The sequence below is a fragment of the Sus scrofa genome, chromosome 7 (assembly GCF_054392235.1).
Source record: "Sus scrofa isolate SSC_HxYL_T2T_F1_AM1 chromosome 7, Sscrofa_HxYL_maternal_Yorkshire_Landrace_v2.0, whole genome shotgun sequence".
Lineage (NCBI taxonomy): Eukaryota > Metazoa > Chordata > Mammalia > Artiodactyla > Suidae > Sus > Sus scrofa.
The window spans coordinates 19,675,295-19,687,462 of record NC_139389.1 but is presented as its reverse complement, the minus strand read 5'-3'; the positions used below and the strand labels follow the sequence as shown (position 1 = coordinate 19,687,462).

The following is a 12,168-nucleotide window of genomic DNA, read 5'->3' as shown; positions in this document are numbered from 1 at the left end:
GAGGTTGCAGGTTCGGTCCCTGGCCTTGCTCAGTGGGTTGATGATCCGGCGTTGCCATGAGCTGTGGTGTAGGTCACAGAGGCGGCTTGCTGTGACTCTGGTCGCAGCTACAGCTCTGATTAGACTCCTAGCCTGGAAACCTCCATATGCCTCAGGAGCGGCCCAAGAAACGGCAAAAAGACAAAAAAAATTAAAAAATAAAATCTTCATGACATTGGATTTAGGGACAAGTTTATTTATTTTTATTTTTAGTCCTCTTAGGGCCCCAGGTGTGGCATATGGAAATTCCCAGTCTAGGGGTCTAATCGGAGCTATAGCCAGTTGGCCTACACCACAGCCACAGCAACGCGGGATCCAAGCTGTGTCTGCAACCTACACCACCGCTCACTGCAACACCAGATCCTTAACCTACCAGGAGCGAGGCCAGGAATGGAACCCAAGTCTTCATGAATCCTCGTGGAGTTCATTGCCGCTGAGCCACAGCAGGAGCTCCAGCACTGAGTTTTAATACGAGTAGTGCCTATTAATTTTTATCTTCCTGACAACCAATCGACTTAAGGAAAATGATTCGGAGTTAAATGAATGTCTCAGCTCCGGCACTCCCAGAGTCCATCATTCAAACCCCAAATGTGAAATGGTGGCCTTTTGAGCATCATCATCTCATTGAGATGTTACTGGAGAAGTAGCTGTCGGAGTATCAGGGATGCAGAAAAGTCCCCTGAAGACAGAGGATGTGAGGGCCCCAGGCATCTCCCCACCCACACCCCAGGGCGCCAGCTCCTGGAGGATTCCATCCTCTGCAATTTGGCCCAAATGAATCCCACGTGAGAATAATCTAGAAGCCAGAGAACCTCGACTCCACCAGAGATATATCTTCCTCTGTGCTGCTCCTAATCAGAACTCAGGATAAACATGGGAAGGTGGGAGTGACAGGAGACATTTCCTCTTGGGCAGGAAGGCCCTAATAATGAGATCACTGTTGCTACCCCGAGAATGTATCTGTCTCTGCTTGTGTGTACAGATTAAATTTTTTAAAAACACTGCCCGAGAAGACAGAACTGGAATTTTTGTCCAGAATCCCACTGCCGCTCCTTGCAGTCTTTGTTTTGCCCCTCTGATTTAGAATGCCAGAGAAGAGAACTCGGGTCCTTTCTCTTAAAAGATCAATTCTTTGGGGACCTGTTCTATAAAATAGGCTTGAGAATATGGCTCCAGGGCAGAGAGTCACCTCACAGAAGGCTGTTGTGTCCCTAGGTGTGACTGTTAAAATGTGGCCATCCCTGTGGCATTTGAAACCACATTCCCAAGGTTGCTCTGACGGTTCTGGTCATGCTGACCTAGCTTGGGAAGGGACGCCTGCCCAGGGCAGGTGATTATTCATGCTCCGACTCTCCATTCATGTCCTCTAATGCTCATGACCAATTGAGTCAGCTGTAGGTAGAGCCTCTGAGCAGCAGGGGAGGGCACTCGGAGCTACTTCCTGTAACACATAACTCAAAAGTGTCAGCTTGGGACTCATGCATGGAGGCCGCTTGGCTTTTGCTCCAGTGGAATCATCTTTTATCCCTTCAGCAAGCTCTTGTCTGCACAGTTGACCAGATTTGCTTACTGGACAGAGAGGTGTGCAATGTAAAGAACTAAGACACAGTAGATTCACCTAAAGCAAAATGCCTCAAAGAAAGCCAGTGGTGGAATTCCCTGGTGACTCAGCTGGTTCTCACTGCTGTGGCTTGGGTCTTCCCCTAAAGAGAGAGCCAGTGGTGGTGGCAGCCCCATGTCCAGGCACCTAGGGTGTTGATCAGTAGCTCAGTGCACCGGGAAGCACTAAGCAAGTCTTCTCTTAGTCTTACAAAAACCTGGTGGTCACAGGTTTGTTTCCAGAGTATTATTTCAATCTGCTGTTGTTCCAAAATCATCCTGCTACTGAAATCCTTCACCACCCCTTTCTTTACCATGATCACTATTTAAACACATTCGGGCTGTGCAAGATCAGGTCCTACAGATACGGCCTAGGAAAGAAGACCCTAGAAGAGGGCTGAGTTGGGACTGGATCCTCCTCTTCCTTTTGAGAGTCTAGGTCTGGGGCAAGTGGCTCTGTCTCGAACCAGAATTAAAGCATCAGCTGGACAAAGCTTTCTCTTTTTTTCCTCCTTCACGTTCCTAGGATGCTAAACCTCTTGAGGATCAGAAACTAAATGATGCTGCCTCTTGGACGGAGATCACTGAGGGTGAATGAAACAACTCTGATGTAAAAGACTGAAAGACAGGTTCCTGTATGCCTTGTGCCATCTTGAGTGTCAGAGACTCAGATCCCTTCAAGGCCCATCCTGCCCCCTGTTAAGAAGTCAGCAGGGGTGTTACCTCACTGGATGGAGGACATTTAGTTCTCCTGACTTGCAGAATTTGTCCCCGTTAAATGCATCCCCCCCACACACACCTCCAACGTTTTCTTGCCTCTTTGGGAAGCCTTCTCTCCGTCTCTGTATCCATAGCAACTGGCCTTACGCTGTAATGTTTCTGTTTAATGTCCGGCAGTATAGCATTCTGCAGACCTCAGAGTGGAAGTGGACTTGCTCACATAATTCCTGGGTCCGCCCAGGGAAGTGATGGAACTTATTCCTTCCAAGCCAGAGCTGTGGAGGGAGCACGGCTGCTTCTTACCAAGCCCGGGCCATTTATTTTTTCCTTGAGGTTCAAAGAAAGTACATACTGTGAATGTAAAATTGATATTTAAGTCTCCTTACCTAGAGAATGTGGATTAGGTCACTTCGAGTCATTTTCTGTTTCTAGGATTTGTTTCATTAATCCTTTGGAACAGGTGCCTTAGATAGCACGCCCTGGTCTCGGGACACTGAAGACGTTGGAATTAGAGATAGGTTCGTAGTTGACCTTGACTCCAGGACTCTAGATTTGTCTGCCAGTTGGATTTTATTTGGGGTTGAGCACTAGGCAAAGAGGGTATGGCAGTTCTTTTTCCCAAGGCTTTCTGATTGTAATATTTTAAAAAACTTTTTACTATAAATATTTCAAACAAAAGTAGAAAGAAACAGAACATGGACCCCAAGGTGCCCAGCCCCCAGCTTCCACAGAGCTCAGCTCATGATTACTCTTGTCCCTTCTCCTACCTGCTTCCTTCCCTCTGGATTATTTTGGAACAAATCCCAGATATTGTGTCATTTTTACCCATGGTTGTACCTTTTTTTATATGAAGATTTTCCATGAATTTTTTTAATGCCGACAAACCAAATAAAAAGCTTGAAAAAAAAGAAAGTGTCGCATCTCCCATTGGGTGTCTGTTTGTTGTGCTTCTCCTTCCGAATATGTTGATGTTCTCCTTGGTACCTTCTGCCTTTGCAGTGCAAGCCCGCAGTAAGCCGAAGCAGGTCTTCCAGTTTAAGTCTTACAGTTGAAAGTGCTTTAGAAAGCTTTGATTTCCTGAACACCTCTGACTTTGACGAGGAGGAGGAGGATGGTGAGGAGGTTTGTAATGTTGGAGGAGGTGCTGACTCAGTATTTTCAGACACTGAGACTGAGAAACACAGGTAAGTCTGAAGTTAGCAAATGCTTCTATTTCTACGATCATAGCTGGTACTGCAGGTCTTTGTTGCCACCAAATAGTCCTGCTACACATCTCCAGGAAGTTAAAACCCCCTCTGTGAATTGGCTTGCAGCTTCTTTTTATTATCCAGTACAACTTTTAAATATCGTTACCTCTTTTGTCTTAAGGGAAAGTTAATTGATTTTCTTCCTTGCAAACAAAGGGGAGATTTTTGTGTGAGTGTGTGTGTACATTTACATGTGTACACATACATCTTGCAGGGTTCAGGGACTCCAAAGGACCCCAGTGTAGTTAATTCCAAATTAACTAGACATACTGTGTTTCTGGAGAACACTTACTGGATGATCAGTTTGGACCTGGCTCTCCTTGATTTGAATCTTTTTTCCTAATTTCTTCCTTTTATTCAACTTTGCTTTTCCCACCCCTTATCTCTCCTTTCCTTTAGCCATTGGGTCTTTGCAGCAGATTAGCTCATCAGTACCTATGTCAAAGCCAGGTTTAAGCCCTGTGACACATATTCCCCTTAGACTGTAGGAAGGGATGACTGATAACTGCCCCTGGATCTGCAGGGGTGGAGAATGTAGCCTTCTCTAGAGTGGTGATGGCACGGGGCAGTGGGAAAAGAGGATAAGGTGAAATATTGTCACTTCCTCCATTAGGCTTTTTGTACCAAAATCTCATGTTTCTCTAATCACATGTTTCTCTAAACACTCCAGCATATGGCGTCCATTCTGTAAGCACGGTGAACATACTCAGTTCCATCAGTTGCTGCAAAGAAATACACAAACACGTTCGCAAAGGAAAAGTGTGGATTTCCATCCAGCTTTCCTTCTGACACATTGCATTCCCAGGTTTTCAAGTTACAACAAGCTGTGGTTGTTCAGCCTTCCCAGATCCTGAGCCTCTTTGTGGGTAGCGTTAAGATTTTGGGGTTTTGGAGTTCCTGTCATGGCTCAACAGTTAACGAACCTGACTAGCATCCATGAGGACTCGGGTTTGATCCCTGACCTCGCCCAGGAGGTTAAGGATCCAGCATTGCCGTGAGCTGTGGTTTAGGCTGGTGGCTGCAGTTCCAATTGGACCCCTAGCCTAGGAACCTCCATATGCAGTGGGTGTGGCCCTAACAAAATTTTTTTTTAAAAAGATTGTGGGGTTTTGTTGTTCCTGGAGGATTTCTTCTGCCAAGATGCAACCAGCAAAAGGAAAAGTGAGAAATAGAATTCATCCCTTGAGCAAACTGGAGGTGTGGCAAAGAGAGTTTCTGAAATGAATATAATGTTTAAATTATCTTTCTACATTCCCCACTGAGATTTTTCCAACTTGATTGAATTTGTGAAATGCTTCTTAAACCAAACATCTTCCTGTGTACTTGTTGTCTTAAGCTACTCCATGATAGATTAAGATCAGGCTAAGCTTTTTTCCTTCTTGCTATAAGAAGTGTTTTAAAAACAAAAGCATCATAGCCTTTGTAAATTTTACAGAACATTGCTATGAAATTTGTGAAAATTGTGTATGTGTTTTAAATATGTGCTGACCACCAGTAGAATGCAAGCTGAATATTTTCCCTTTGGAGGCAAATGTGAATGACAGTAAGGCACCCAAGGCTCCTAAACTCTGGTTCATGATCTTTTTAAATTGTGGAGACTGGGGAGCATGAAACTAGCAGCCAAAAACTGCCTAGCTGTGTGAACTAGGACGCTCTGGTTAACATCTCTGCTGGTCATTCCTTCTATGTATGAAATGAGACTGTCCCTTTCTCCTCTCCCTCTTGCACAGATGCATTTTAAGAATAAAATTAGGGAGTTTCCTTGTGGCACAGTGGGTTAAGGATCTGGCATTGTCACTGCTGTGGCTCTGGCCACTGCTACGGCGCGGATCGACCTCTGGCCCAGGAATTTCTGCATGCTGCGAGGACAGCCAAAAAAATAAAAAGAAAAATTTTTTAAAAGGACAAATGTAGATAACAGATGCAACAGATTTGCTTTTAAACTCAAGTGCCCATCATGATACAAGTTTAGACAGTTGAACAGTGGGGTTTAAACCAAGCATGCAAAGCAGCACCAAGTGATGCCGCTGGAGGTTCAAATGCCCCTTTTAGCTTTTGTCCAGAGGAGAACATCATGTCTCTTCCTAGCGGCTTGTCTTTCTCCTTTTCTTCAAGTAGCAATTGATCCAAGGCCAGGAAAAAGCCTTGACTGATTATTTCTTACTGGCATTGCTCTTGGGAAACCACAGATACAGAGGACAGTTTAATCCTAGAAAATCTGGCTAATCACCCCGTCAACAGAGCAAGAAAGTGCCACAAAATGAGGGCACGTTTTAAAAGGCTTCTTGGTGGGAGGACTTTACAAATGGTAACTCGTATTTGAGAAGCAAACAGAGAACTCTGGGAGTGATCTGTTTGCAGGATCTTTTTAATATGAGACTCCGTGGTGACCAGGCTGAATTAAGAAGTAGTTTTTGAAAGGTATCTTGATTTTTCAAGGTAGACAAACACAATACTCTTTCCAATGGGTGCTGTGGGGGCCTTCCTCGAGCCATGATGATTTGGCCTGTGGTTTCCACGCAGAAAGAAACAGCTAACGTTTCACTCGCCTTCCTGCTTCAACAGTTACAGATCAGTACACCCAGAAGCCAGGGGGCATCTCAGCGAAGCCCTGACTGAGGACACCGGAGTCGGGACAAGCGTGGCAGGAAGCCCTCTGCCACTGACCACAGGGAATGAGAGCCTGGACCTCACCATCGTCAGGCACCTGCAGTACTGCACCCAACTCGTCCAGGTAGGAATGGTGACTGCACTGGTTTGTGTTTGTGTTTGTTTGTTTTAAATATGGAAGCTCCTGGGCCAGGGATGGGATCCAAGCCTCAGTCTCGACCCAGCCACAGCTGTGGCAAAAACAGGTCCTTTAATCCACTTCACCAGGCCAGGGATTGAACCTGAACCTCCACAGCAACCCGAGTCACTGCAGTCAGATTCTTAACCCACAGTGCCACAGCAGGAACTCCTTTAGAGCCCAGATTGTTCGTGCACCAAGAATGGGTGCTTCCGGTTTGGTTGTTTTTTTGTTTTTGTTTTTGTTTTTTCATTTTCCCAGGAAAGTAAGAATTCAGGAATAAGAGAACCACCCTGCTTTGATTTGACCCAACTCAAAAACTCTGCAAGGCATGGCCATCCTCCCTCAACCCTGGAGTTTCTATCTTAAAACCTAGATCTCCAGACCTTAAAAGGTAGTAAGTAGGTGACGTATAGTGAGCTCTCACTTTCAAATCATTTGATAAACAGGTGAGCATAATGTGGTTAAGAAAAGTAAAAATGAATTTGCCGTTTACATTTGGACTTTGAAAGCCGGTATTACTGTACATATATGACTATGAATTTGTCACTCGAGTTGGTTTGCCACCACCTGGACAGATAAAAGGAAAATGCTGAGGATAGAACCACAGTTTCCCAGATCTTAAGTCCTTATTAGCAACCAGGAAGAATCCTCACCAGTTCGCTTTCATTCTGGGACACCAGGGGGCGTATTTTTCTTCTCATTTCAGGCTCTTTACCTCTTAAGATGCCCCCTTGGAGCAACTATTTTGCAGTTCTTTTGTTGCAGCAGGGGTCAGCTGTCTTGAACAAAGCATTTTCCCCCAAGCGTCTACTTGAATGCTACCTCCTTGCCCTGAGGCTTGTAGCCTCCCAATCTTGTTTTTCTCCCTGTTTGCCTGGGCTTGTAGGAAAGCCTGTGTGTGATGGTTTCAGGAAGATGGGCCAGGCAGGAAACGTGCCAAAAGGGGAGGAATCTCAACACAGAGAGCACATGGCCAGTGGGAAGAGAGGCAGGATGAGGAGGAAGGACCCCAGGGAGGCCAGAGGTGGCTAATGTTGCTTCTTCAAGGACACATTTATGATGAGATGTGGAAGAGAATCTGCTTCTCCTCCATGAATAGAGAACCTCAGAGCAGCCTCAGCCACCTCGTGCTGCATAGGAACTGGTTGGCAATTAGACTCTTTCGCTCGGTTGGCCAACACCCCAACATAGCTCTTCTATTGAGTGTTGAATTTACAAGCCAGGCACTGACAAGCAACCTGGCAGAAGATGCAATTTTTTTTTACCCAATTTTTTTACCCGATTGGGCAAGGGTTGTTGTTGACTTAAAGCTTTTCTCTATTCACCAAGCATTGGAATAAGATGGTTTTCACAGCTCTTTGTCCTCAGTGAGCCTGAGACTTTGCTGAGAAAACTCCCCATTCACCTTTTAAAGTCTTGTTTCGTGAGACGTAAGAGAATTCTCTTCCATGAGAGGATAAGCGTTTTTTCTCAAAGACTAGTTGGCCTGCAGTTAGTCAGTGCAATAGTTCTCCCTAGAATAAGGCCATTGCATTGTTAGGCAATGCAATGTTTCAGCTCTTCTGTGAAGAAAATCAGCACTAAAAAAACAAGAGGAGTGAGTTCCTCTCTGTGTGGTCGGTGGGATGCTGCCCAATTAGTGAATCGTTTTATTAAATTTTATTAAAGCCGATTAGATCTTTAAAATTTAAAAAAGAAAAGAAAAACAAAACAGGTTGATATAAAGATGTGGAATAGGAGTTCCCATTGTGGCTCAGCAGGTTAAGAACCCAATATATTGTCCGTGAGGATGTGGGTTTGATCCCTGGCCTCACTCAGTGGGTTAAGGAGCTGGCATTGCCATAAGCTCTAGGTCCCAGATGTGGCTCAGATCCCAAGTTGCTGTGGCTGTGGCTTAGCCTGGCAGCTGCAGCTCCCATTCAACCCCCTGACCTGGGAACTTCTGCCATGGTCCATGCTTACAGGTGGAAAAAGAATTTTCCAGCGTAGAGGGGTGAAAAGAAAGAAGAATTTATTGATGTAAAAGATGCTGCTAGCGCAGCGGGACAACTTCCTGATAATCAGGGACAGCCAGCCTGGAGCATGTGGTTGAGTCTGTTTTTACAGCCCAGAAAAGGAGAGAAGAGAGGTCTTAGGATACACTTGCTGTTTGGATAGGGGCAGGGTGAGGATGGGCCAAATAACTTTCCTAGTAGGGGCAGGAAGGAGTAGGCCAGTTTGTTAAAGGAAGGGCTTGAGAACTCTGTAATAACTGTAGTGGGAGAGAAGGGGCAATAAGGGTCTGTTCAATTTTTTTTTGGGGGGGTGTCTTTTTTTTAGGGCTGCACCTGCATATGGAGGTTCCCAGGCTAAATGTTGAATCAGAAGCTGTAGCCTCCAGCCTATGCCACAACCGCATCAACACCGGATCTGTGCCACATCTGTGACCTATACCACAGCTCATGGCAAGGCTTGATCCTTAACTCACTGAGCAAGGCCAGGGATCAAACCTGCATCCTCATGGGTGCTAGTCAGGTTCATTTCTGCTGAGCCACGATGGGAACTCTGGGTCTGGTCATTTTTATCTCAGCCAGAGGCTTTGAGTTTTATCTCCTTGGAGAGGCCTTGAAGTCCCACAACTTCCATATGCCGCAGGTGTGCCCCTAAAAAGAAAACAACCCCCCCCCAAAAAAGATGCAGAATAAAAGAGTAAGGGTTAGAAGATTCATTTCTAACTTATGCCCACTCCTGAATCAGCAAGTTGACTTATTCATTTGGTGTAGAATTGCAAAGACATAAAAATGGGCATTCCAAGAGTATCATCCTAGCTCTGATCATGTTTAAAATAAAGCAGATCTATTCTACTGTGTTTATTTACATGAAAGGCATTAGTACATAGTTGCTGCACTTGACTTTTGAATTCGAAAAATTCTCTTTGCTCTAGCATCCAAATGCTTCAGACCACACAGGCTGGTGGTACAGGTCTGCATCCTGCAGCCCTGCCGTGTGACAGGGCCAGCTGTCTCAGAGACACAGAAAGGACTAGAACTTTCAGGCAGCAACTGACTTCTGTCCTTTCCCCGCTCAGACCCATCTTTATTCTTGTGACCTGCACGCAAGTGAGATCACTTGATATTTTGTACCCTTTGGCAGATTACTTTAACCTCTCTGTGTCTCAGTTTCCTCATCAGTAAAATGGAAAATCCATAATGCCCACCTCGTTGGGTGGGTTGGCACAATACCTTGAGCTGATACACATATTAAGTCTCAGACCCACTTATTAACGTAATTAGCACTCGTTAACTATGATGAGGAACTCAACTTGGAAGAGATGAGTCTGGTCTCAAAATAGAGGTAAAACTGATGCCTCGTCGCCCCCAGCTGGATTCTGGCTGTCACTGCTGCCGCCGGGGGAGGAGGGAACCAGAGCAATTGAGAAAACAGTTTTTTGGTGGCCTGAGCTTTGAAACTACAGATGATAGTTTAAGAGAGCATTTTGAGAAATGGGGCACACTTACAGATTGGGTGGTGGATGAAAGACCCCCAAACAAAACGTTCCAGGGGATTTGGTTTTGTGACTTACTCTTGTGTTGAAGAGGTGGCTACAGCAATGTGTGCTCGACCACACAGGCTGATGGGCATATAGTGGAACCAAGAGAGCTGTTTCTAGACAGGATTCTGTAAAGCCCGGTGCCCATCAACAGTGAAGAAAATCTTTGTTGGTGGTATTAAAGAAGATACAGAAAAATACAATTTGAGAGACTGCTTTGAAAAGTATGGCAAAATTGAAACCATAGAAGTTATGGAAGACAGGCAGAGTGGGAAAAGGAGAGGATTTGGTTTTGTAACTTTTTTTTTTTTTTTGGTCTTTTGTCTTTTGTTGTTGCTGTTGCTATTTCTTGGGCCGCTTCCGCAGCATATGGAGGTTCCCAGGCTAGGGGTCTAATCGGAGCTGTAGCTGCCAGCCTATGCCAGAGCCACAGCAACGCGGGATCCGAGCCGCGTCTGCAACCTACACCACAGCTCACGGCAACGCCGGATCGTTAACCCGCTGAGCAAGGGCAGGGACCGAACCCGCAACCTCATGGTTCCTAGTCGGATTCGTTAACCACTGCGCCACGATGGGAACTCCGGTTTTGTAACTTTTGACAATCATGATACAGTTGATAAAATTGTCGTTCAGAAATACCACACTATAAATGGGCATAATTGTGAAGTGAAAAAGGCCCGTTCTAAACAAGAAATGCAATCTGCCGGATCACAGAGAGGTCATGGAGGAGGATCTGGCAACTTTGTGGGTCGTGGAGGAAACTTTGGAGGTGATAAAGGCAACTTTGGCCGTAGTGGAAACTTTGGTGGAAGAGGAGGTTATGGTGGTGGAGGTGGTGGCAGCAGGGGTAGTTATGGAGGAGGTGATGGTGGATATGATGGATTTGGAGGTGATGGTGGCAACTATGGTGGTGGTCCTGGTTATGGTAGTAGAGGAGGCTATGGTGGTGGTGGACCAGGATATGGAAACCAAGGTGGGAGATATGGTGGCGATGGTGGAGGATATGATGGTTACGAGGAAGGAGGAAATTTTGGAGGTGGCAACTATGGTGGCCGTGGGAACTATCATGATTTTGGAAATTATAGTGGACAACAACAATCAAATTATAGACCCATGGAAGGGGGAAGTTTTGGTGGAAGAAGCTCTGGCAGTCCCTATGGTGGTGGTTATGGAACAGGTGGTGGAAGTGGTGGATATGGTAGCAGATGGTTCTAAAAACTCAGCAGAAAAGGGTTACAGTTCTTAGCAGGAGAGAGCCAGAGGAGAGAGGAGTTGTCAAGAAAGCTGCAGGTTACTTTGAAAGAGTCGTCGCAAATGCATTAGAGGAACTGTAAAAATCGGCCACAAAGGAACGATGATCCATGGTCAGAAAAGTGACGGCAGCTTAAACAGGAAACGCTTCTTGGTCAGGACTGTCAAAGCTACAGTTTGCAAAAAGTGCAGCTATTGATTAATGCAATGTAGTGTCAATTAAATGTACGTTCCTGAGGTCTTTTATCTGTTGTAGCTTCGTCTTTTTCTTTTCATTCCATCAGGTATATTGCCCTGTAAATTGTGGTAGTGGTACCAGCAATGAAAAATTAAGGAATTTTTAACTTTTCAATATTTGTGTAGTTCAGTTTTTCTACATTTTAGTACAGAAACTCTAACGAAATGCAGTTTTGAAGGTGTTTCCTTGTGAGTTAACAAGAAGATCATTGTTAATTACTATTTTGTATGAATTTTCCTAAAGTTAACTGTAAAGAAACACCAGCTGACTTGCAGTTTGCGGGGAATCTATTCTCCCCATTTCCAAACCAGGAAATGAGTGGGCTCTGACATGTGGAGAGAATAGATATTTGTGTGTTTTAGGTAATAGAATTGGGTATTTAAATTAGCATATTTATGAATTTAATAGCATTAAGATTTACCTTCAAATGAAAAAAACTCAAAATTCAAAAAAAGGAAACTATGATGAGATAGCTTTGATTGTAATTATGACTATTCTACAACAGGCTCTTAATTTTTGGCTTGAAAAACAAGGAAATAAATCCATGCTGTGAAAAATCTCTACACTCATAAAATAAATCTTTTTTCTGCTTCCACACCAATGGGCAGCCTAAATATGCCCTTCCGGTTTCAAAGAGGATTTATAGACTGACAGTGCATAGAAGAAAGGCAGCTTTATAATTATCTTGTAGCTAAACTAGTGAGAAAATTTCGGGAATTTACATAGGCATAAAAAAGTTGAAAGCAACAAAAAC

General features: G+C 44.7%; 2 protein-coding genes across 20 annotated transcripts in view; both read left to right on the top strand.

Moving 5' to 3' along the window:
* Positions 1-12,168, top strand: part of RIPOR2 (RHO family interacting cell polarization regulator 2) — a 228,096-nt gene that overhangs the window by 194,851 nt on the left and 21,077 nt on the right. For 11 of the 18 annotated variants that reach the window (XR_014809760.1, XM_005665637.4, XM_013977485.3 and 8 more), the window contains 2 exons: positions 3,358-3,542; positions 6,171-6,339. Coding sequence is in view for 17 of the 18 variants with exons in the window: in XM_005665637.4 (XP_005665694.1) it covers positions 3,358-3,542; positions 6,171-6,339 (354 nt within the window). In the remaining variant the exon portion in view is untranslated. Of the gene's footprint in view, positions 1-2,164; positions 3,271-3,357; positions 3,543-6,170; positions 6,340-12,168 lie in introns of those variants that run through there. The other 7 variants (XM_084967600.1, XM_084967598.1, XM_021098405.2 and 4 more) reach the window with 1 other exon arrangement.
* Positions 9,939-11,246, top strand: LOC102165396 (uncharacterized). Of its 2 annotated transcripts, none has more exons than XM_084967605.1 (2): positions 9,939-10,209; positions 10,504-11,246. In XM_084967605.1, exons 1-2 carry the CDS (start codon positions 10,178-10,180, stop codon positions 11,138-11,140), a joined length of 669 nt encoding a protein of 222 aa, XP_084823731.1. In that variant the 5' UTR covers positions 9,939-10,177; the 3' UTR covers positions 11,141-11,246. The 2 variants fall into 2 exon arrangements, with proteins under 2 accessions (XP_084823731.1, XP_084823730.1); XM_084967604.1 differs by having other exon boundaries at positions 9,939-10,212; positions 10,507-11,246.